Source organism: Heterodontus francisci, chromosome 1 (genome assembly GCF_036365525.1).
Source record: "Heterodontus francisci isolate sHetFra1 chromosome 1, sHetFra1.hap1, whole genome shotgun sequence".
NCBI lineage: Eukaryota > Metazoa > Chordata > Chondrichthyes > Heterodontiformes > Heterodontidae > Heterodontus > Heterodontus francisci.
In genome coordinates, this window is record NC_090371.1 from 273,423,121 (window position 1) to 273,445,295 (window position 22,175).

Below are 22,175 nucleotides of genomic sequence, written 5' to 3' on the forward strand. Positions count from 1 at the left end.
TCTCCGGATTGAATTCCATTTGCCACTTTTCTGCCCATCTGACCAGACCATCAATATCTTCCTGCAGCCTACAGCTATCCTTCTCACTAGCTACCACACGGCCAATCTTTGAAGAAAGTGATTGATGACAACGCTACGTCATCAGGATGCGCCGCGGTGCACAGATGCGCACACGGTCTCAGGCCCTCTGCGCATGCGCTGCGGTCCGGCTTGCCAGGACCAGTTTGCGCATGCGCAGATGACGTCATCGCGTAACGTCGTCTTCCTCGGGGAACATGCCAGGTTGGCCTCTGCTCATGCTCAAACTGGTCCTGGCAAGCCGGACCGCAGCGCATGAGCAGATGGCCGGAGCCCGTGTGCGCATGTGCGTCAATCTTCCGAAAGCTTCGGCGCAAGTTTTTGAAAATGGAAGGAGGAGAGGTTTCGACGGGCATTTTATCTCAATTATTTAGTCATTTTGGACATTTGCTTCATTTTTATTAGACAGAGGTGATTGTTCCAAGGTAAGTTGCTCTGAAAATATTTAAATTGTCTGGGGCACCACATATGCTCCAGTCCCTGTTGTTAATTTGGTCTGAAAACATTTCAAGAGAGGGAAGGAGGGAAAGGAGGGAGGGAAAGGAGGGAGGGAAAGGAGGGAGGGAAAGGAGGGAGGGAAAGGAGGGAGGGAAAGGAGGGAGGGGAAAGGACGGGGGGAGGGAGGGGAAAGGACGGGGGGGAGGGAGGGGAAAGGACGGGGGGGAGGGAGGGGAAAGGACGGGGGGGAGGGAGGGGAAAGGACGGGGGGGAGGGAGGGGAAAGGACGGGGGGGAGGGAGGGGAAAGGACGGGGGGGAGGGAGGGGAAAGGACGGGGGGGAGGGAGGGGAAAGGACGGGGGGGAGGGAGGGGAAAGGACGGGGGGGAGGGAGGGGAAAGGACGGGGGGGAGGGAGGGGAAAGGCGGGGGGGAGGGAGGGGAAAGGACGGGGGGAGGGAGGGGAAAGGACGGGGGGGGAGGGAGGGGAAAGGACGGGGGGGGGAGAAAGGACGGGGGGGGGAGAAAGGACGGGGGGGAGACGGGGGGGAGGAGAAAGGACGGGGGGGGGGAAGAGAAAGGACGGGGGGGGGAGAAAGGACGGGGGGGGGAGAAAGGACGGGGGGGGGGGAGAAAGGACGGGGGGGGGGAGAAAGGACGGGGGGGGGGGAGAAAGGACGGGGGGGGGGGGAGGAGAAAGGACGGGGGGGGGGGAGGAGAAAGGACGGGGGGGGGGGAGGAGAAAGGACGGGGGGGGGGGGAGGAGAAAGGACGGGGGGGGGGGGAGGAGAAAGGACGGGGGGGGGGGGAGGAGAAAGGACGGGGGGGGGGGGAGGAGAAAGGACGGGGGGGGGGGAGGAGAAAGGACGGGGGGGGGGAGGAGAAAGGACGGGGGGGGGGGAGGAGAAAGGACGGGGGGGGGGAGGAGAAAGGACGGGGGGGGGGGAGGAGAAAGGACGGGGGGGGGGGAGGAGAAAGGACGGGGGGGGGGGGGGAGGAGAAAGGACGGGGGGGGGGAAGAGAAAGGACGGGGGGGGGAGGAGAAAGGACGGGGGGGGGGAGGAGAAAGGACGGGGGGGGGGGGGAGGAGAAAGGACGGGGGGGGGGAGGAGAAAGGACGGGGGGGGGGAGGAGAAAGGACGGGGGGGGGGGAGGAGAAAGGACGGGGGGGGGGAGGAGAAAGGACGGGGGGGGGGGGAGGAGAAAGGACGGGGGGGGGGAGGAGAAAGGACGGGGGGGGAGAAAGGACGGGGGGGGGAGAAAGGACGGGGGGGGGGGAGAAAGGACGGGGGGGGGGGAGAAAGGACGGGGGGGGGGGAGAAAGGACGGGGGGGGGGGAGAAAGGACGGGGGGGGGGAGAAAGGACGGGGGGGGGGGGAGAAAGGACGGGGGGGGGGAGAAAGGACGGGGGGGGGGAGAAAGGACGGGGGGGGGGGAGAAAGGACGGGGGGGGGGGGGGAGAAAGGACGGGGGGGGGGGGGAGAAAGGACGGGGGGGGGGGAGAAAGGACGGGGGGGGGGGAGAAAGGACGGGGGGGGGGGAGAAAGGACGGGGGGGGGGGAGAAAGGACGGGGGGGGGGAGAAAGGACGGGGGGGGGGGGGAGAAAGGACGGGGGGGGGGGAGAGAAAGGACGGGGGGGGGGAGAAAGGACGGGGGGGGGAGAAAGGACGGGGGGGGGAGAAAGGACGGGGGGGGAGAAAGGACGGGGGGGGGAGAAAGGACGGGGGGGGGGGAGAAAGGACGGGGGGGGGGGAGAAAGGACGGGGGGGGGGGAGAAAGGACGGGGGGGGGGAGAAAGGACGGGGGGGGGGAGAAAGGACGGGGGGGGGGAGAAAGGACGGGGGGGGGGGGGAGAAAGGACGGGGGGGGGGGGAGAAAGGACGGGGGGGGGGGGAGAAAGGACGGGGGGGGGGGGAGAAAGGACGGGGGGGGGGGAGAAAGGACGGGGGGGGGGGGAGAAAGGACGGGGGGGGGGGGGGGAGAAAGGACGGGGGGGGGGGGAGAAGGACGGGGGGGGGGGGGAGAAAGGACGGGGGGGGGGGGAGAGAAAGGACGGGGGGGGGGGGGGAGAAAGGACGGGGGGGGGGGGGAGAGAAAGGACGGGGGGGGGGGGGAGAGAAAGGACGGGGGGGGGGGAGAGAAAGGACGGGGGGGGGGGGGAGAGAAAGGACGGGGGGGGGGGAGAGAAGGACGGGGGGGGGGGGGAGAGAAAGGACGGGGGGGGGGGGAGAGAAAGGACGGGGGGGGGGGGGAGAGAAAGGACGGGGGGGGGGGGAGAGAAAGGACGGGGGGGGGGAGAGAAAGGACGGGGGGGGGGGAGAGAAAGGACGGGGGGGGGGAGAGAAAGGACGGGGGGGGGAGAGAAAGGACGGGGGGGGGGAGAGAAAGGACGGGGGGGGGGAGAGAAAGGACGGGGGGGGGGGGAGAGAAAGGACGGGGGGGGGGGAGAGAGAAAGGACGGGGGGGGGGGGGAGAGAGAAAGGACGGGGGGGGGGGGAGAGAGAAAGGACGGGGGGGGGGGGAGAGAGAAAGGACGGGGGGGGGGGGAGAGAGAAAGGACGGGGGGGGGGGAGAGAGAAAGGACGGGGGGGGGGGGAGAGAAAGGACGGGGGGGGGAGAGAAAGGACGGGGGGGGGGGGAGAGAAAGGACGGGGGGGGGGGAGAGAGAAAGGACGGGGGGGGGGGGAGAGAGAAAGGACGGGGGGGGGGGAGAGAAAGGACGGGGGGGGGGAGAGAAAGGACGGGGGGGGGGAGAGAGAAAGGACGGGGGGGGGGGAGAGAAAGGACGGGGGGGGGAGAGAAAGGACGGGGGGGGGGAGAGAAAGGACGGGGGGGGGGAGAGAAAGGACGGGGGGGGGGGGGAGAGAAAGGACGGGGGGGGGGGGAGAGAAAGGACGGGGGGGGGGGAGAGAAAGGACGGGGGGGGGGGGAGAGAAAGGACGGGGGGGGGGGAGAGAAAGGACGGGGGGGGGGGGGAGAGAAAGGACGGGGGGGGGGGGGAGAGAAAGGACGGGGGGGGGGGGGAGAGAAAGGACGGGGGGGGGGGGAGAGAAAGGACGGGGGGGGGGGGGAGAGAAAGGACGGGGGGGGGGGGGGAGAGAAAGGACGGGGGGGGGGGGGAGAGAAAGGAGGGGGGGGGGGGGGAGGAGAGAAAGGACGGGGGGGGGGGGAGGGAGAGAAAGGACGGGGGGGGGGGGGGAGGGAGAGAAAGGACGGGGGGGGGGGGGAGAGAAAGGACGGGGGGGGGGGGGAGAGAAAGGACGGGGGGGGGGGGGGGGGGGGGGAGAAAGGAGAAAGGACGGGGGGGGGGGAGAAAGGAGAAAGGACGGGGGGGGGGAGAAGGAGAAAGGACGGGGGGGGGAGAAAGGAGAAAGGACGGGGGGGGGAGAAAGGAGAAAGGACGGGGGGGGGGGGGAGAAAGGAGACAGGACGGGGGGGGGAAGGGGAGCAGCAGAGGAGTGCCGTTTTCTGTGCATGCGCCATAAACACAAGGACTGGCTGATGAGATGGAGCCAATTAATTTGCCCAACAATTGTCCGGAAGCACCTTCGGATGGAGGTGGCCATGTGCTGGACATCAGTCGCCTGCCACAATCCACCGATCCTGAGCGTTTCACCCCCTGGCCTAATGATCTGATGGACCATACATACGCCTGCCTGTTCAAAGCTCCACTTCCCCCACCTGCGGTGCCCTCTCCTTGCTGTTCAGTTACACAGTCACCTGTTCCTGCACCCATCCAAGCAGTGCACATGGACACACAGCCACCTGTTCCTGCACCCATCCGAGCAGTGCACGTGGACACACAGCCACATGTTTCCCCATCCGCCCTTGAAACAACCATGCAGAGCCTTGTGAGACTCCGCAATTGCCAGCTGCTGCCTGTCAAGCAGAGAAGGCGTCCAAAGGGGTCAAGCACGGGGAACATTCAGCAAGAAGAGACTGAGCACTAAAAGAAACAAGCATGCCGTGTCCAGTGGTAGCACAAATGTGAATGCTCTGGCTGCGTACACAACTGGTGAGGTGGGAGTGCAGCCACACCATTCTCCATCCTCAGTGTTGCTTTAAGGCAAAGGTAGATAAGAGTGAAAGAAATGGAAGATGATGCTGATAGTAGTAGGCAGGATTAAATGGGAATGGATGGGAAGACGCACGAGTAGCATAACCACTAGCAGGGAACAACTGGGCTAAATGGCCTGCTTTATGTTCATAGTCCAAAAGAAATGTGCTTCTTTTTCCAGCACCCTCACATCATTCATGTTTTCCCTGAGAGCAGCATTGAACCATCACGAGATAGGGGCAGTTACATCATCTGACTCCTACAGCTGAGGTGGGTACTAAGTGATTCATTGGCCTATACTGCAGAGCATAAAGCATGCGCAACAGTAATTTCATTGGAGGGAGGGAAGCTCTGACACTGATGTTCTTTCATTATTTCCTTTCATGTAAAATGTGCCCTTGAGAAAACAATCCTTGACACTTAAGGACGGCATTCCAGCAAAGGAGGCAGTGCAGGAGATGACGCAAGGATGTGATGATTCCTGCATCTGAGGTGGGTAATAAGTGCTTCATTGGCGACGTTATCAATTGGTGCCTTCACGGCAGAACTTAAAAAGGTGTGCGCAACAGTAATTTCAGTGGATGGAGGGAGGCAAGCTCTGACTCTGATTTGCTTATCTTCTTTTCATTTAAAACATGCCGTCGAGAAAACAATCCTCGAGACGTACGGTCAGCATTCAAGCAACGAAGGCAACTGGATCATGCTGCGGAGCTCGTCACGATGTGGAAAGGAACATTGCATTTATGGATGAATTGGGAGTGCACATTGGGGTGCGTTTGGGGAACATTCACCAAGAATAGACTGAGCTCAGACTCTTGTGACTTTGCCTTCTTCACATGGACAATACAGTAGTGGAATAGAGAGCCAAGCGTTCATTCACCACAAGGCTCTCCAGGAACAATCTCTTTAGCTGTGCATAGCAGAGACTCGGCCTGTCTGTCTCACGGGAATGCTGGACACAACACTCATGTATCCATGCACAGCAGTTCCTCAGATACTTAATGAACTTAATAAAACTTTTCAATAATTAAACCCAGAATTGTTGAGGTTTTGTTTTGCATGCTATTTCCCTGACTTTGCAACTGCACTTCAGATATTCAACTATGGTGGAGGGGGGGTGGGTGAAGAGGGGGAGGGGTGGGGAGGGGTGGGGAGAGCGGGGAGGGGTGGGGAGAGGGAGCATGCAAAATGCAGGGACCAGACAGTTGCAATGCCTGAAGTACTGTGGAGAAGTAGAGAAAGCAACTGGGTAGGGGAGAAAGCAACTGGATTGGGCATCCGCAGCTGGAGGGAACGGCTGAATGGAGGGGGCCGGAAGCAAGAGGCTGTAGAGAGCCGTGGGGAGCGAGCGTGCGAAGACCTTGGTGTCACCGGGTCCAGGGACTGGCCAGTAAGTCTTTTGCTGTTGTGTTTATGGCGCATGCACAGAAAAAGGTACTCCTCTTCCGTTCCGCTGCTCCCCCCCCGCCCCACTCTCTCCCCTTCCTCCCCTCCTTCCCCCCCAGCTCTCCCCTTCTTTACCCCTCCCTCCTTGACCCCTCCCTCCTTCCCCCTTCTCCCCCCCTCCTCCTTTCCTTTCCCTCCCCTCCCCCCCTCCTCTCCCCCCCCCCCCCCCACTGGAAACAGCCCTCCAGTCGCTAAAACACCTGTCAACAATTACCCTTTGTTTCCTGCCACTGAGTCAATTATGTATCCATTTGCTGCATTTCCCTGGATCCCATGGGATTTTATTTTTTTTTTCCAAAGTCTGTCATGTGGGACCTTGTCAAAAGCCTTGCTAAAATCCTTGTAGACCACATCAACTGCACTATCTTCATCTATCTTCCTTGTTACTTCTTCAAAAAATTCGATAAATTGGTCAGACAAGACCTTCCCTTAACAAATCCATAAAATTAAGCCTTGTCCAATTCTGTCTAAGTACCCTTTTGATGACGTGATAAGTGTTGTTTACTGCAAGTCAACCTCTCTGGCTCTCAAAATGAATAATCTCAAGTGTGGAGTCTCATTCCTTTGGGTTTTAATTGTTGATGGGAGATTTTAGAACGATCAAATCAAATATTTAATTTTTTTTTAACTTTTCCTTTCTATATTTTTGCATCTCCAATCTTTCTTTCCCTCTCTATTTCTCTTTCTGTACCTGATTTGCCTTTGCATTCACCCACTGTAACTTACACCTCCTTCTCAGTCCCTGTGCTGTTTAATTCCTAGTCTTTCAATCTGATTGGTAAAGAAGATGCACAGTTGCTTTCCCTGTTCACTCAGGCCCCAGATGCCCAGTTTTTCTCACTTTTGATATTATCAGCTCACACTTTCAGTAACTTGCCACACATAAAATTTAATAAACAAAATATACAAGAGCAAGTCTAACTAACAGCAGATGTGGTTGGATGCCCTACCACAGCACATTATGGAAGATCTTAACAGTTTCATGTTAGGAACTAAAATTAATTTAACTGTGAACATTTCAAATTTGCGAAGTTCAAGGTGAATGGGTGGTACATTGGGTTGAGTACTCTACTCCCATCTTTGGGTCCTTTCTAGTGAGTCATGCAGCTACTTGCAGCAGTACTTTTGCAGCAGAAACACCTGGGGAAATTTTGACACCCCCCCACCCACTCCAGGGTGGGAGAGGGGGAGGGGCTTAAAAATGAAAACAGCTCCCAATTTTAATGGAGGAAGATCAAAAGTCAGGAAACGAATCCACTCTCAGGAAACAGGCTGGTCACTAAAATATTTGAAGGAGGCCTGCCTGCCTCCATTTTAACTAATGTTTTATTTTTATCTCCTGCCTGCTACATTTCCCTGGACTCAGGAAACCAGGCAAATGAAAAGAGGCAAGAGGAGCAGGTCCAGGAGGTCAGTGTCTTTATTGCATTGTGTGGGGGACAGGAGGAGTCACGACTGTTCCCCACGACTGTTCTCCAGGACCTGTGAGAAAAATCTACTTTCAGGATTCCTGTCCACACATCCTTCTCCCACCTTCCCCCCCCAAACCCCCATGCTTTCTTCCCCACACTTGAATTATTATTGTGCCAACTTTAACGGTAAAGGACAAAGGAAGCCCCTCACAGCACATCAGAATCTTTAAAGACCGACCGCTAGTGGTGGAATTTCTTCAGACTTTGGCCAAGAAAATAAACCCCAAAAGTGACATGTGAAAGCCATGTAAATGGAGCTTTATCTGCAAATAATAATGACAATAACTAAGGAATTGCTGCAAGAACAAAAAATAACCAAACACAGTGGTTTTTTTAGAATCATAGAAAACCCCCCCAGGATTGATCATTGTTCTGTATTGCATGAGCTGATCTCAGAAAGCAAAGGAAGAATTTACAACTGTATGCTGGCTTCTATTGCTATTGAATGTGAAACAATCAGCTAGGGTTCCTGTTCCTAATTGTTATCCAGTGGCCACTGCTGGAAATGTGCCTGTGAATGCTGGGTGTAGACATAGTTGGACTTGGCTGCGATAGCCCCCACATTTGAACAGTCAACCCACAACTGTTCATTAAGAATGGCCGCTTGGTCAAAGTAGTAAAAGGCCACTGGTGATGTCAAATGTAGCATGAGCTGTCATCATCTTCAGGGGGAGAGAAAAGGGGAAAAAGTGTAGTTGCTGCTGAAACTAATTTCTTTCAGTTCATTTTATTTAGAATTGATGCAGAATATTTGATGCCTTACAACAAGGTGAAACAGCTGAGAAACACCAGCCTGGCTCCTTCCACCAAATTTTTTTTTTTTGCTGATATTTTTAGCATTCAATGCATAGATAGCTGCTGGACAAAACTTTCATTTTGGGAACTCAAGAGTAAAGCTCTCCATACTCTCCAGCTCAGCCAAAGTAAGATTAGATTAGAGATACAGCACTGAAACAGGCCCTTCGGCCCACCGAGTCTGTGCCGAACATCAACCACCCATTTATACTAATCCTACACTAATCCCACATTCCTACCAAACATCCCCACCTGTCCCTATATTTCCCTACCACCTACCTATACTAGTGACAATTTATACTGGCCAATTTACCTATCAACCTGCAAGTCTTTTGGCTTGTGGGAGGAAACCGGAGCACCCGGAGAAAACCCACGCAGACACAGGGAGAACTTGCAAACTCCACACAGGCAGTACCCGGAATCGAACCCGGGTCCCTGGAGCTGTGAGGCTGCAGTGCTAACCACTGCGCCACTGTGCCGCCCTAGTAGAGTAAGGCTCTACTCTGCAGTCTGGCCAAGAGTAAAGCTGACTCTACTTGGCAACAATGTGCCTTAACCTAATCCTCAGCAGATCATCATTCCCTACACCAACACATTACTTTTGGCAATTCACTCAGTCATTTGTTTATTTAACACCACCAAACAGTAAATATATATAAAATAATCAATATTGATGAACTGAAAATAGTGACCAGTATTCAGCTTTACACACTATGTATAATGCAGTGCAGCACCAGTCCTGATAATTTAAACAGAAAGTGATTAAATTGTTTCAGACCTGAATCTCATCCCTCATGAACTTGTGATGGACATCTCTCCTGGTTTTGATGCCCATGCCTGCATGGTACGTGCCGCAAACGATATTCATTCGTGACAATTCTGCAGCCACTTGTTCTGTGGCTTTCCTGGAGGGACAGTAAACTATAGTGGGGCCTTCAAACTCAAAGGTGAGCCTATCATTCAAGACAAAATATATATGTTCAGAAAGTTACAAACCTTATCACACTAGATGAATAGATTGTGGACGTTATGTACAACTTTCAACGTATCTGATCAACCAACGTAAGTCAATACATACTTGTCCCTTTTAATTAAGAATGGCTTTAAATCTCGTTGAATGTCTGTAGATTTACAGCCAACTTCTAAATACAAGTTTGGTCGATCAAAAGTAGTGCAGACAACCCGAGGATTCTTCAGCTTCAGACTCTCTATGATGTCACATCTGATCGAAGGGCTGGCAGTGGCAGTCAAGGCAACAACTGGAGTCTAGCACCATAAATGATCATGTTAAAGGAGTAAAACAGTTCCGTTTAAATATTAACATTTATTTTCATTCTTAGGACGTGGTGACACAGTCAAGGCTACATTTGTTGTTAATTTCTCATGGTCCTGAGTGCATTGAGGGGCTGGAGTCACAGACTGGGTAGACCAGGTAGGGGTAAGAGATCCCTTCCCTGAAGGACATCAGTGAATTAGTTGTAATTTAGTTCCTGTTTTTTCAATACTGCCAGCCCACAGTTTTAAAACTTGCCATGGTAGGATTCAAACTTAAACACTTGACTGCTGGTACAGTACCATAAGCATGAGCCTAGTTTACCCAATTGCAGTAAAGTCAACATCCAATTGTAGAGTGTAAATTTATTTTAAAACGGAACTGAAGCAATTATATGCTACTAAACATAAACATATTATTAAACATCTACCTAAACTTTGCACAAATATCTAATCTATTCTTCCTGAGGCTGAAAAGTCATTATGCAAACAGTGAACGCAATGAACTTGAAACACAAAACTGTAATAATTAAGAACATTAAGATTTGATTCTATTGATATCAATTTGATGTACACTGTACAAGACAAAAAAATGAGGAACAAAATTTTAATCAGTGAATAATGGGGTGAAATTGGTCTACATGGTAACATGAAATGGGTTTGTAGCAAATCGGCAGCCAAATTTCCATCACCCCCAATCTTCTTTCCACTGCAATTCCCAGAATGATACTTCAAAATCTTTTTGGAGACTCGTTTTCTAGTCTCACTGTCGCCTCTACTTGCTTTGAAATCAAAAATCTTGGCAATATTGTCCAAGACAATGGAAAATAAAAACTGGTGCAGTGTATAACAGGCTCCCAAATCACTATAAGCCCGCTTTGTGTGTTGACATAGACCAATTTCACCCTATTGAGTCCTGATCAGTGAAGACTTCAACGTCTTCCTCAATACAGCCTCTGTATTGTTCCTCAATACAGCACAGTGGCGCAGTGGTTAGCACCGAAGCCTCACAGCTCCAGGGACCCGGGTTCGATTCTGGGTACTGCCTGTACGGAGTTTGCAACTTCTCCCTGTGACCACGTGGGTTTTCGTCGGGTGCTCCGGTTTCCTCCCACAGCCAAAGACTTGCAGGTGATAGGTAAATTGGCCGTTGTAAATTGCCCCTAGTGTAGGTAGGTGGTCGGGAATATGGGATTACTGTAGGGTTAGTATAAATAGGTGGTTGTTGGTCGGCACAGACTCGGTGGGCCGAAGGGCCTGTTTCAGTGCTGTATCTCTAAATAAATAAAATAAATCTCAATACACACTTATACTCCCAGGTCCTTCTAATCCCAAGAGTAATTGGAGTTAAATGTAAGCAACACAAGCTGCTTAACTTATATGATTGTGTCATAAGCATTTCCAAACCTAGTGCACTAATCTATCATTCTAACTTGTACATGAATGGCCATTCTGTGCTAAATTAAATTGAAAAAAACAGTTGTATCAAAGTACCAAATTACTGTATATCTAACCAATAGCTTGTGTTGCTATTTACTTACTATCATTTTCTTAAGGGAAAAATGCTTTGAATATTATTTTGGCAAAGATATTTATCAGTTTACCTGTGGCAGAAAACTTTTTAAAACTCCCAGTTTCCTGTATGAATTTCTGAAATCATGCCCCCACTCGGAGATACAGTGGGCCTCATCCACAGCAACAAGGGTGATACCTGACAGTAAATCAAAAAGACTAAACTATATTGAGCTGCTTCCACGTGTGCAATATTTAATTAGTTACTGGTCAAAAAGATTACTTCAGTTCCCGCACCATGCGCCCTCCCTGGATGACAGGACAGGTACAGAAATGCTCCCAGGCCTTTCGTAATTCTACTCTTTCGAAAACCAACAGGAAATTCACAAAATTGGGTTGGGATGGCTGCCCCCTTTAATTAATCCTCTTTGCATCCCCATGAGAGAGCTGTTCAATGACTCTCTAGAGCAATACTATTAAAGATCAGCATTCATCAGACAGGAAACCTCACAATGTTAGTGTACTTTTGACTTCGCAGCATTGAGCACCAATGTACCACATTGGCATGCTACTAATCCTCATTTATCCTGACCTTACACAATAAAAATGTTATTTATGTTAACTGAATCTTGGGAATCTAAAATTATGTTGGCTTTTCCAATATTGTCTCTTCTTACTCAGTACATACTAATGTAGCATACCATTCTAGAGTACATGCACTATAAACACTCAGTGCATAAAAAAGCAGTATTTGAAAAGTAGCATTTAGATCATCAAACGCATTCTCATACAAGTTCCAATGGACAGTCCAAGAACTTATTGAGAAGAAACATACATTCTTACTCTCAGCTTGGTCAAGAGATAAGCATTTCTCAGTACATTAACAATTGATGTTACATCAGAAGTGGAAGAAATAAAATTATGCCAATCCAAAGAAGGGTCAATCAGACCATGATTACTACACTGGTGACTGCATTATGCCTTGTGAAAATTATTCTGAATAAGAACCTGATGTAAAATCTTGATCATAACAACCTGTTCTATGGTTGTCAATTCAGAGCAAGTACAACCCAATCCATTTTGATGCCCTTAATCTCATGCTCTAGAATTGAGGTGATCATGTTGATTCATAACACTGTCAAAGGAGTAGTTGTTGACATTTATCAGGTCAATTGAGTAAAAACATCCCAAGATCAAGAAAGCAAACACCTCAAATTGAAGCTGATTAGCTACTGAAATGGGCCCTCAAAAGACCGAAAAAGTGGGTAATGATAAACTGGCAACTATCCAAGGATATATACTTTGAAAAGGAAAATTTTGCAGGGCTATCGAGAAGGTACAAAGTGGAACTAATTGGATACCTCCCTCAAAGACCTGGCACCTACGTGATGGGGTAAATGGCCTCCTGTTGTGCTGTATTATTCCATGATTTTATCACAGCACCTTCACTTGAGTGCAGCATATTTTTCCCTACTGACTACCATCAGGTAGCATACAACTACCCATAATACATTAAAAAAAACCTTACATCTGTATGAATGCTGACACGTTTGTTGCCATGTTCCTGTCATGCTTTTGCATTAACTTTTGTCCCCATTTATAGAAACTGTCACATAAACTTGCCATTATGTAGTTACACCCTCTCATTATCGGTGGCATTGTAGTGATGCATGTTTTAAGTCTCCCATCGCTCAGCCTGTACTGCAGAGAACCTATGATCCAACTGCCTCTCCGCTTCCCAAACTACTGTAAGCTTTTCAATTATAAATAATAACATACTATCAAAGAACATAAAAATAGGGTCTGAAATTATGACTTTAAAATGGGAATCTCATTATGTCTGGGCAACGTGGTCCAATTATCCCCATCCTACGTCAAATGGTCTTGACTCCCCAAGTGCTATGGAAGATTGGCAGATATTTATTATAGTACTGCCTAAGGGAGTGTGAAGTCAGGTGCAACTTCTACAGGCTGGCAATGTTAACATTGTACTGAATTACTTCTGGAAGTAATGTTCATGAAAAGCCCATCAGAAAATACATGGTGCTCTCAGCTTAGTGCATCTCGACTACACTCCACAATTCAATATTGTTGACTTTGTGACCATTATCCAGTTGCAACGACAAAGCGAAAATTCTGCCAAAATAAATATCTGAAATAAAAATTTTGGCTTCAATTCACGCTTAATGTGGAGAGAGGCAACAGACACTTGTAACAACAGGTCAATAGTAAGAACTTTTGAAGTTGAGTCACAACATATCATTACTGAATACGATTAAAGAGTACATGCAACAAAGCAACCATTAGATCTCTTAAAATTAGATATTTCTGTTTTAGTTGTGCACATTGAAAACTCATTAAAGGAATTAAGTTGTACCTACCAATGCTGTCATCAAGTTTCTTGAGTAATGAAATAGATCCTGAACAGAATTCAGGAGTCATGTAAACAACTTTGAAATGACCCCTAAAGATAAAAACAGAATAAAAATTAATTTTAAAACCATCTTTCCCAACAATATGCTAAGCCCCAATACAGTTACCATTCACATCAAGTTCATTTAAATCAACTTTTCTGTAATTTCTACTAGCATTTCACAATTTGCGAACAAACGAGCATTTTTCAGCATGACACAGTGCTCTCCCACCTTATATTATTTTTTGATTATGTGGTACATTTGGTAGTAGAATTTTTATAGTGTTACAAGTGCACAGTGTTTCCTTTTTGTCTTGTTTTAGTTGATCATTCTTTCTAGCTCACTTTTTCATTATTTCGCTGCAGTGTTAACATAATACTAAAATAGAAACGGTGTGCAGATTGCAAGATGAGTGTGGAGGTTCCAGTTTGGTGAGTGGCGGGTGTGGTGAAGGGGGAGGAGGTGCTCCATTTTTCTACTTTTTTAACCCTCCTGTATTTGGTTCTTGCTTCGGTGCAGTGGAAGGAGCTGTTTGGTGAGTACCTGGTAAGCTATTCTACTTATAGTAAATAATCTGTAAAGTTAAGGTTTGGCAGGGCAGCTCTGCCAAGTGGAATGTACAGCCTATGGCATGTGGGAAGTCATGGATGCACCATGTGTCCTTTAAAAACACATCTGCAGGAAGTATCACCAGCTGCAGAAGCTTGAGCTCCAGGTTTTGGAACTCGAGCGGCGGCTGGAGTCATTTGTGCATCCGTGAGGTGGAGGACTACGTGGATAGCATGTTGAGGGAGGTGGTCACACCACAGGTTAGGAGCATGCGGGCAGATAGACTGCCTGGCGGTCACCCGTTCCCTAAGAGAACCAGGCAGGTAGTGAAGGAGTTCCCTGATATGATCACTCGTTAATAGGTTTTCCATTTTGGATGCTGGTGAAGGGTGATGGTTCCTCAGAGGAGTGCAGTCAGAGCCAAGTTTGTGGCACCACAGGTGGCTCAGCTACACAGAAGGGGAGGAACAAGAGTGGAAGAGCAGTAGTGATCGGGGAGTCATTAGGGGAATAGACAGGCATTTCTGCAGCAGTAAATGTGACTCCAGGATAGTGTATTGCCTCACTGGTGCCAGGGTCAAGGATATCACGGAGCGGCTGCAGGACATTCTTCTGGGAGGGTGAACAGCCAGAGGTCATGGTCCACATTGGTACCATGACATAGATAAGAAGGGGGAATGAGGTCCTGAAAGCAGATTTTAGGGAGCTAGGAAGGAGATCAAAAAGCAGGACCTCAAAAGCAGTGATCTTAGGATTACTCCCAGTCCCATGTTCAAGTGAGCATTGGAATACGAAAACTGAACGATTGAACACGTGGCGGGACAACTGGTGTAGGAGGGAGGGCATCAGATTTCTGAGACATTGGGACCGTCTGGGGCAAGTGGAACCTGTACAAGATGGACGGGTTGCATCTTAGCAGGACTGGGACGAATAGCCTCGCAGGGAGATTTGCTAATGCTGTTGGCGAGAGTTTAAACTAAATTGTCAGGGGATGGGAGCTCAGACTGGAGGGAAGCAAAACTGATAACTTGTCAGGGGTGTGGGAACCAGGAGCAAGTATGAGAGAGGAATACCAAGGACCACAGAATACTGGGAGAGATAGATAGCATGACAGTAGGGAATAGTAAGTTATTAGGTGAGGTCAGAGTAAGGGAGAAAGTAATGAAGTCTGAATCAGGGTAAGTATGCATGTATGTGAATGCATGGTGTGTGGTTAATAAGACTGGTGAGGTACAGGCGCAGATTGCCATATGGAAATATGATGTTGTGGCTATAACAGAGACCTGGCTCAAAGAAGGGCAGGACTAGGTGTTAAATATTCCTGGATACAAGGTGTTCAGGAAAGATAGGAAAGGAGAAAAAGGGGGAGGGGTGGCAGTATTGATTAAGGTGGGCATTGCAGTGCTAGAGAAAAAGGATGTCCCAGAGGGGTCAAGGACAGAATCAATTTGACTGGAGCTAAGGAACAAAAAAGGTGCGGTTACATTGCTCGGTGCTGTCTATAGGCCACCAGCTAGTGGGAAGGGCATGGAGGAACAAATTTGCAAGGAAACTACAGAGAGGTGCAAAAATTATAGGGTAGTGATAATGGGGGACTTTAATTATCCAAACATAGACCAGGATAATAGTCGTGTAAAGGGCAGTGAGGGGCAAGAGTTCCTAGAGTGTGTTCTGGGGGAAGGTCAACTTCAATGGGGTAAGAATGGAGCTGGGGTGAATAAATTGGAATCAAAAGCTGGCAGGAAAACTGGTAGATGAAAAATGGGCTACCTTCAAAGAAGAGATCGTACGGGCATAGTCAAGGTATGTTCCCTCAAAGGGGAAAAGTAGGGCAAACAAATCCAGAACTCCCTGGATGACAAAAGAGGTAGAGATTAAGATAGAGAAGAAAAAGTGCGCTAATGATAGATGCTAGGTAGAAAATACTATTGAGAACCAGGCTGAATATATAAGGTCCAGAGGGGAAGTGAAAAAGCATATAAGAGAAGCAAAGAGAGAGCATGAAAAGAGACTGGCAGCTAGCATTAAAGGAAATCCCAGTTTTCTATAGGCATATAAATAGTAAAAGGACATAGCTGAGGTATTAAATGAATACTTTGCATCTGTCTTTACAAAGGAAGATGATGGAACCCAGGCAATGTTGAAAGAGGAGGCAAGTCAGACACTAGAGGGGTTCAAAATTGATAAAGAGGAAGTATTAGATCGGCTGTCGGTACTTAAAATGGATAAAACACCAAAACCAGATGAGATGCATCCAAGGATACTAACGGAAGTGAGGGTGGAAATGGCAGAGGCACTGGCCATAATTTTTCGGTCTTCCTTAGACTCGGGGGTGATGCCAGAGGACAGGAGAATTGCAAATGTTACACCCTTGTTCAAAAAAGCAAGTAAAGATAAACCCAGCAATAACTGGCCAGTCAGTCTAACTTCAGTGGTGGGAAAACTTCTAGAACAAATAATTCAGGGCAAAATCAATAGTCACATGGACAAATGCGAGTTAATTAAGGAAAGCCAGCATGGATTTCTTGAGAAAATCATGTTTAACTAATTTGGAGTTCTTTGAGGAGGTAACAGAGAGGGTTGATGAGGGCAATGCAGTTGATGTGGTATACATGGACTTTCAAAAGGCATTTGATGCACAACAGACTTGTGAGAAAACTTGTAGCTCATGGAACAAAAGGGACGGTAACAACATGGATACAAAATTGGCTGAGTGATAGGAAACAAAAAGTAGTGGTTAATGGATGTTTTTCAGGCTGGAAGAAAGCTTGTCGTAGAGTTCCCCAGGGATCAGTGTTGGAACCCTTGCTTTTCCTGACATATATTAATGACCGAGACCTTGGTGTACAGGGCACAATTACAAAGTTTGCAGATGATACAAAACTTGGAAGCATTGTGAACTGTGAGGAGGATAGTGTAGAACTTCAAAAGGACATAGGCAAGTTGGTAGAATGGACAGACAGGTGGCAGATGCAGTTCAAAGCAGAGAAATGCGAAGTGATTCATTTTGGTAGGAAGAACATAGAGAGGCAATATTGAATAAAGGGTACAATTTTAAAGGGGGTGCAGGAGCAGAGGGACCCTAGGTATATATGTGCATAAGTCATTGAAGGTGGCAGGACAGGTTGAGAGAGCGGTTAATAAAGCATACAGTGCCCTGGGCTTTATTAACAGGAGCATAGAGTTCAAGAGCAAGGAAGTTCTGTCGAACTTGTATAAGACACTAGTTCGGCCTCAGCTGGAGTATTGTGTCCAGTTCTGGGCGCCACACTTTAGGAAAGTCATGAGGGCATTCACAAGTTTCAAGAGAACGGTTCCAGGGATGAGGAATTTCAGTTATGAAGATAGATTGGAGAAGTTAGGGCTCTTTTCCTTGAAGAGAGGGCGGAGAGGTGATTTGATTGAGGTATTCAAAATCATGAGGAGTCTGGACAGAGTAGATAGAGAGAAACTGTTCCCACTCGTTAAAGGATCGAGAACAAGAGGGTACAGATTTAAAGCATTTGGTAAGAGAAGCAAAAGTTACATGAGGAAAACTTTTTCACGCAGCAAGTGGTTAGGGTCTGGAATGCACTGCCTGGTGGAGGCAGGTTAATTGAAGCATTCAAAAGGGAGTTAGACAGTTATATGAAAAGGAAGAATGTGCAGAGTTGTGGGGAGAAGACAAGGGAATGGAACTGAGGGAATAGCTCTTTCGGAGAGCCAGTGCGGACACGATGGGCTGAGTGGCCTCCTTCTGCACTGTAACAATTCTGTGATAGCATTCAAAATATCCTCACATTTTCTTTTCTATCGGGCAAAAGAACCAGAAGAGAGATGAGGAGAACTTTGTTTTACGCAGCCAGTTTTTATGCTCTAGAACACACTGCCTGAAAGCATAGCGGAAACAGATTCAATAGCAACTTTCAAAAGTTGAAACGGAAAAAGTTTCAGGGCTATGAAGAAAGAGCAGGGGAGCAGGACTAATTGGGCAGCTCTTTCAAAAAGCCAGCACACGCATGACGGGAGGAATGGCTTCCTTCTGTGCTGCAAGATTTCACAATTCTATGTAATGAAATAGGCTAATCTTTCTTACAAATGTTATACAAGAGCTCAGCTCACACTGATCTTGAGTGTTTCGGAACTGTGTCATTTCTATCGTTTTGCAAATTAAAACAACCAAGAAATGCATGTATCATACATGTCAGAGAGTCTTTGATTATTGCTTAATTCAAATTATAGCTGCAAGTAGTTTTATATCCCAACAGTGAAGTGGCTACCTTTTATGGATGCCAGGCATGTATTAACACCGTACTATGAATTAACCGAGTGCTCTTCAAAGTAGGAAATTCAAAATGTGTGGCTCCCTTGAACAAGTATGACAAGTACTGATGCGGTTTTTAAAAAAATATGGAACATGGTTATTTGATTCTTCTAAAGTTAAATTACGAGGAACTGATGCGGAACTAATTTCAGAGCAACAAGTAGCATACGCTTAACTGCAGATGGTTTTTTAAAGAGAGAACAATCCACTGCAACACAGCATTTCAAACAGGAAAAAAAAGTCATAAGATCTACATCCCGCTTCTGCTTTTCATTTCCTTGATATTGGTACTATCTACACAAATACCACCTTAACATCACAAATTTATTAAACAAAGGAGAATTTTTTTTTTTAAACATTTTAATATCTTCACGATAGGTGCCAATTTACTAAGATGATTAGAACTGGTAATAATTTTAGGTTTTCATCAATGTCGAGTTCTTGTGCAGAATTTAATTACTCCAAAAACAAAAGACTGAACAACTTCGAATTTTTTTTAAACTTTGTTCCAATCTCTACATATTCAAGAATTAAAGAAAAACTAGCTGGTGGTGTTTCACTTCAGTTTAACTTCACAAGAAGCACATAAGAATTCACTGGCAGAACACTTACTTTGTCAGTTCATGGGAAAGATTTTTTGATTGGGAAGAGCCAAGGAAACAAGCTGCAACGTTGGACATGCTACAAAAGATCAGATACGGGGATAGTGAGCCATTTTGTTGCTTTAATACAGTTTATTTAATTAGCTACATCGTCAAGCAGAAGCAATGAGTGTGGATGACAAATGCTGACAACTGGTGCAGTTAATGTCTCTGTTATACTACAGTGTTGCCTCTGATGGCAATTCTGTACCTAAAGAGCCTGATACGCTTGTCAAACGAGACAGTAAAACATTCCTGGAATTAAGGCCATCTCTGCTTTTCCTTGTGCCTCAATGAAACAACTGTCGAAAAGCACAATATAAATAAAAGCTGCTGTTGCTCATGCTTTGAACCAAAACTGATGGCAACATCTATATAAAATATGCACCGGTGACATTTCCAGTCAGGGTGCCATTTTGGGTACACAAAGCCATTTTGCACTAACTGCACTCATGTGAGCTTTATGCAGGTGCAGTATCATTAAAAATTTGCACTTATACAGCACCTTTAAAGTAGTAAAGCATCCAAGACACATCACAGGAGTGTAGTTGAAGGCATGACGGCCAATGGTGGAACCATGAAAATCAGGGATGCCAGAATTGGAGCAGCGCAGAGATCTTGGAGGGTTACAGGGGTGAAGGGAGTTAGAGATAGTGAGGGGCAAGGCCATGGAGCAATTTGGAAACAACTGGAAGAATTTTAAAGTTGAGGCATTGCTGTACCAGGAGCCAATGCAGGCCAGGAAGCAGAGAGGTAATGAGTGAATGAGACTTGGTGTGAGTTAGGGTACAAGCAGCAGAATTCTGAATGAACAAGTCACTTCTGTGATTTTGGAGCATTTTGCAGTTCCCACTGTTGCTAAATCTGCCCCATAGTACAAAAAATCAATACAAAATAAAAGCACACATTAGTGAATGTTTCAATGGGATATTAACAAACAAGCATTTTAAACAAACAGGACTTGGTGCTTTTATTTAAATTAGAAAGCTGCATTGTTTTGCTAGAGTGAATGATGAAGTGAGAATCTGTGGTAACCACTTGGAACACCATAGCATCTAAATCACATTCCCCAGAGAATGGTGCTATGCTAGTCTGTTGCATTACCTTCAAAAACATTGTTTCTGGAGGGCGAACCAGAATATCCTCATTAAAATGTTGTAAATGAAGCAAGCATTATTATAGTTCTCTTATTATACTTCAGTACTGAAAAGGTGGTCATATTGAACATAGCTTAAACCATAAACCATTGTCATGCACTTTAAAAAAGGAATAACAGCTCTCATTATTCGAAGCGTGGTTTCTCTATTCAGTCCCCCATCCTTCTCCCCCTAGAGTCCTCCCAAAGATCTAACCATAACCCGCTCCTCTTACTCATCAACAGACTGTTCTTTGGTGACATTATCTGCAGGCACAAGATCAGCTCCCATATGTCTGCTGACACACAGCCCGACATCTGCACCGCCTCTTGTACCCATGATAACCTCCATGCTGCCAGCCTACTTGTTTGATACCGTGTAATGGACCATGCTCAACTCCCTCCTGAATACCAAATAAACTGAGGCCATTGCTTTTTGGACCCTGACACAAACTCTGCATCCTTCACAATTCACTCAGTCACTCGAGATTCAAACCCCTCATTCTATCTATCACTGATACTACATATTTCATCCTTTGACATTGCCTGCCTACCTCAGCCCCGAAACCTTTCAGCAAGTTTCTGTCACCTCCAGTCTCACTGCCTCCCTGCCAGTCTCCCACCCTCCACAAATTCTTTCAAAACTCAGCTGCCCATGCCTTGACCCACACCAGTTGCCTCATCCTTGTTAACCTGTATTGGCTCCTTGTCCTCACTTCAAATCTGTCTGTAATGTCATGCAGACCTCCCCACCTGCCAAGAATCTGGCATATTACTTTTGTCATATGAACATTCATTTTAAACAGTTGCTGGAGTGAAGAAAGGACTTGTTAAAAAAAATCACCAGACACTTGGGTGGAAAAATATTTGCATACGGACAAACAGTGCTTGGTGAGACAAAAGACTATTCCTTGGTCCACTCAACCCAAAATGGGCTTTGATCACCAGACATTGAAGGGGAGGACGCTCACATTCCAGGATGACTGCTAAGATAGCAGAATCCACAAACAAGCTAGTCACATGACTAACCTGCTGGGCAACCTGGGGTTTTTTGAATTGTGTCAGAGAAAGAGGCAGAAAGCTGTTTGAACTGGAACCTGGAACAAGGAAGCCTCTCCCTCTCACTTTCTCCCAAGCCACCGGACCCATGGAAGAAACGTAAACCTCAAGAGAAAAAAGAATTAGACATCGAAACAAGTTGAAGTGTGCACTGGGCCCCAACGAATTACAAGTCTGACCGGCAACCAAAGACTTCACAGCAAACTCAAACAACAGTAAAATAGAAACCCATCTATTGCCTCAAACTTTTCCCCTTTATTCTTTCCTCTACTTTTCTGTCTCTATCTGCCTGTGCATTTATCGCCTATGCAAGCCAGCGCGGTCGCATCGCAAATTCGTAGTCAGTAACCGGATTAGCGTTTAAGATTAATAAACTTATACCTTTCTTGTTTAAAATCCAAGAAAACCTGCCTGAATTGATTTATTTGCCTTACAACTGGAGCAGTGAACAAGGATTCACTGAGGGGAAACTAAAAACAGTGTTTTTAAAATTAAACCCTGTTACGATTAAACCAGGCAAAGACTGAGAGGCAGCCCCTAGGCTCCTTTGCACCTGGTCATAACACGCACCTCATCCATCCTCCCCTCCCCAAACTTGCAACCTCACTTGCACTCTTACCTCCCGATTCCAGCCTTTTCTGCATTCCCCTCCCTTCGCCTCAACACTGTAAATATACTCCTGAATGGAAATCAGTTCATGGCCACAAAAGAGCACTGTGATTTGGGGGTGCAGATCCACAGGACATTAAAGGCAGCATCTCAATTTGATAAGGTCATTAAAAAAGCTAAAAGAATTCTAGGTTTTATCACAAAAGGTAAAGACTATGAAAGCAAAGAGGTTACAACGAGCCGATACAAAACCCTAACAAGACCTCAGTTGCAGCAATTTGTGCAGTATTGGACATCAAACTATAGGAAGGATATTGAGGCTTTTGAGAGAGTACCATGCAGATTCACTGGGATGCTGCCTTGTATGAGGGAATACAAATATAAACACAAACTTGA

General features: G+C 47.3%; 1 protein-coding gene across 9 annotated transcripts in view; it reads right to left on the reverse strand.

The window, feature by feature from the left end:
- wrn (WRN RecQ like helicase) overlaps positions 1-22,175 on the reverse strand; it is a 149,722-nt gene that overhangs the window by 62,815 nt on the left and 64,732 nt on the right. For 8 of the 9 annotated variants that reach the window (XM_068045204.1, XM_068045221.1, XM_068045211.1 and 5 more), the window contains 5 exons: positions 18,948-19,016; positions 13,451-13,533; positions 11,162-11,268; positions 9,364-9,551; positions 9,064-9,238 (listed from right to left, as the gene is read on the reverse strand). In XM_068045204.1, coding sequence (XP_067901305.1) covers positions 9,064-9,238; positions 9,364-9,551; positions 11,162-11,268; positions 13,451-13,533; positions 18,948-19,016 — 622 coding nt within the window. The remainder of the gene's footprint in view (positions 1-9,063; positions 9,239-9,363; positions 9,552-11,161; positions 11,269-13,450; positions 13,534-18,947; positions 19,017-22,175) is intronic. The other variant, XM_068045239.1, reaches the window with a different exon arrangement.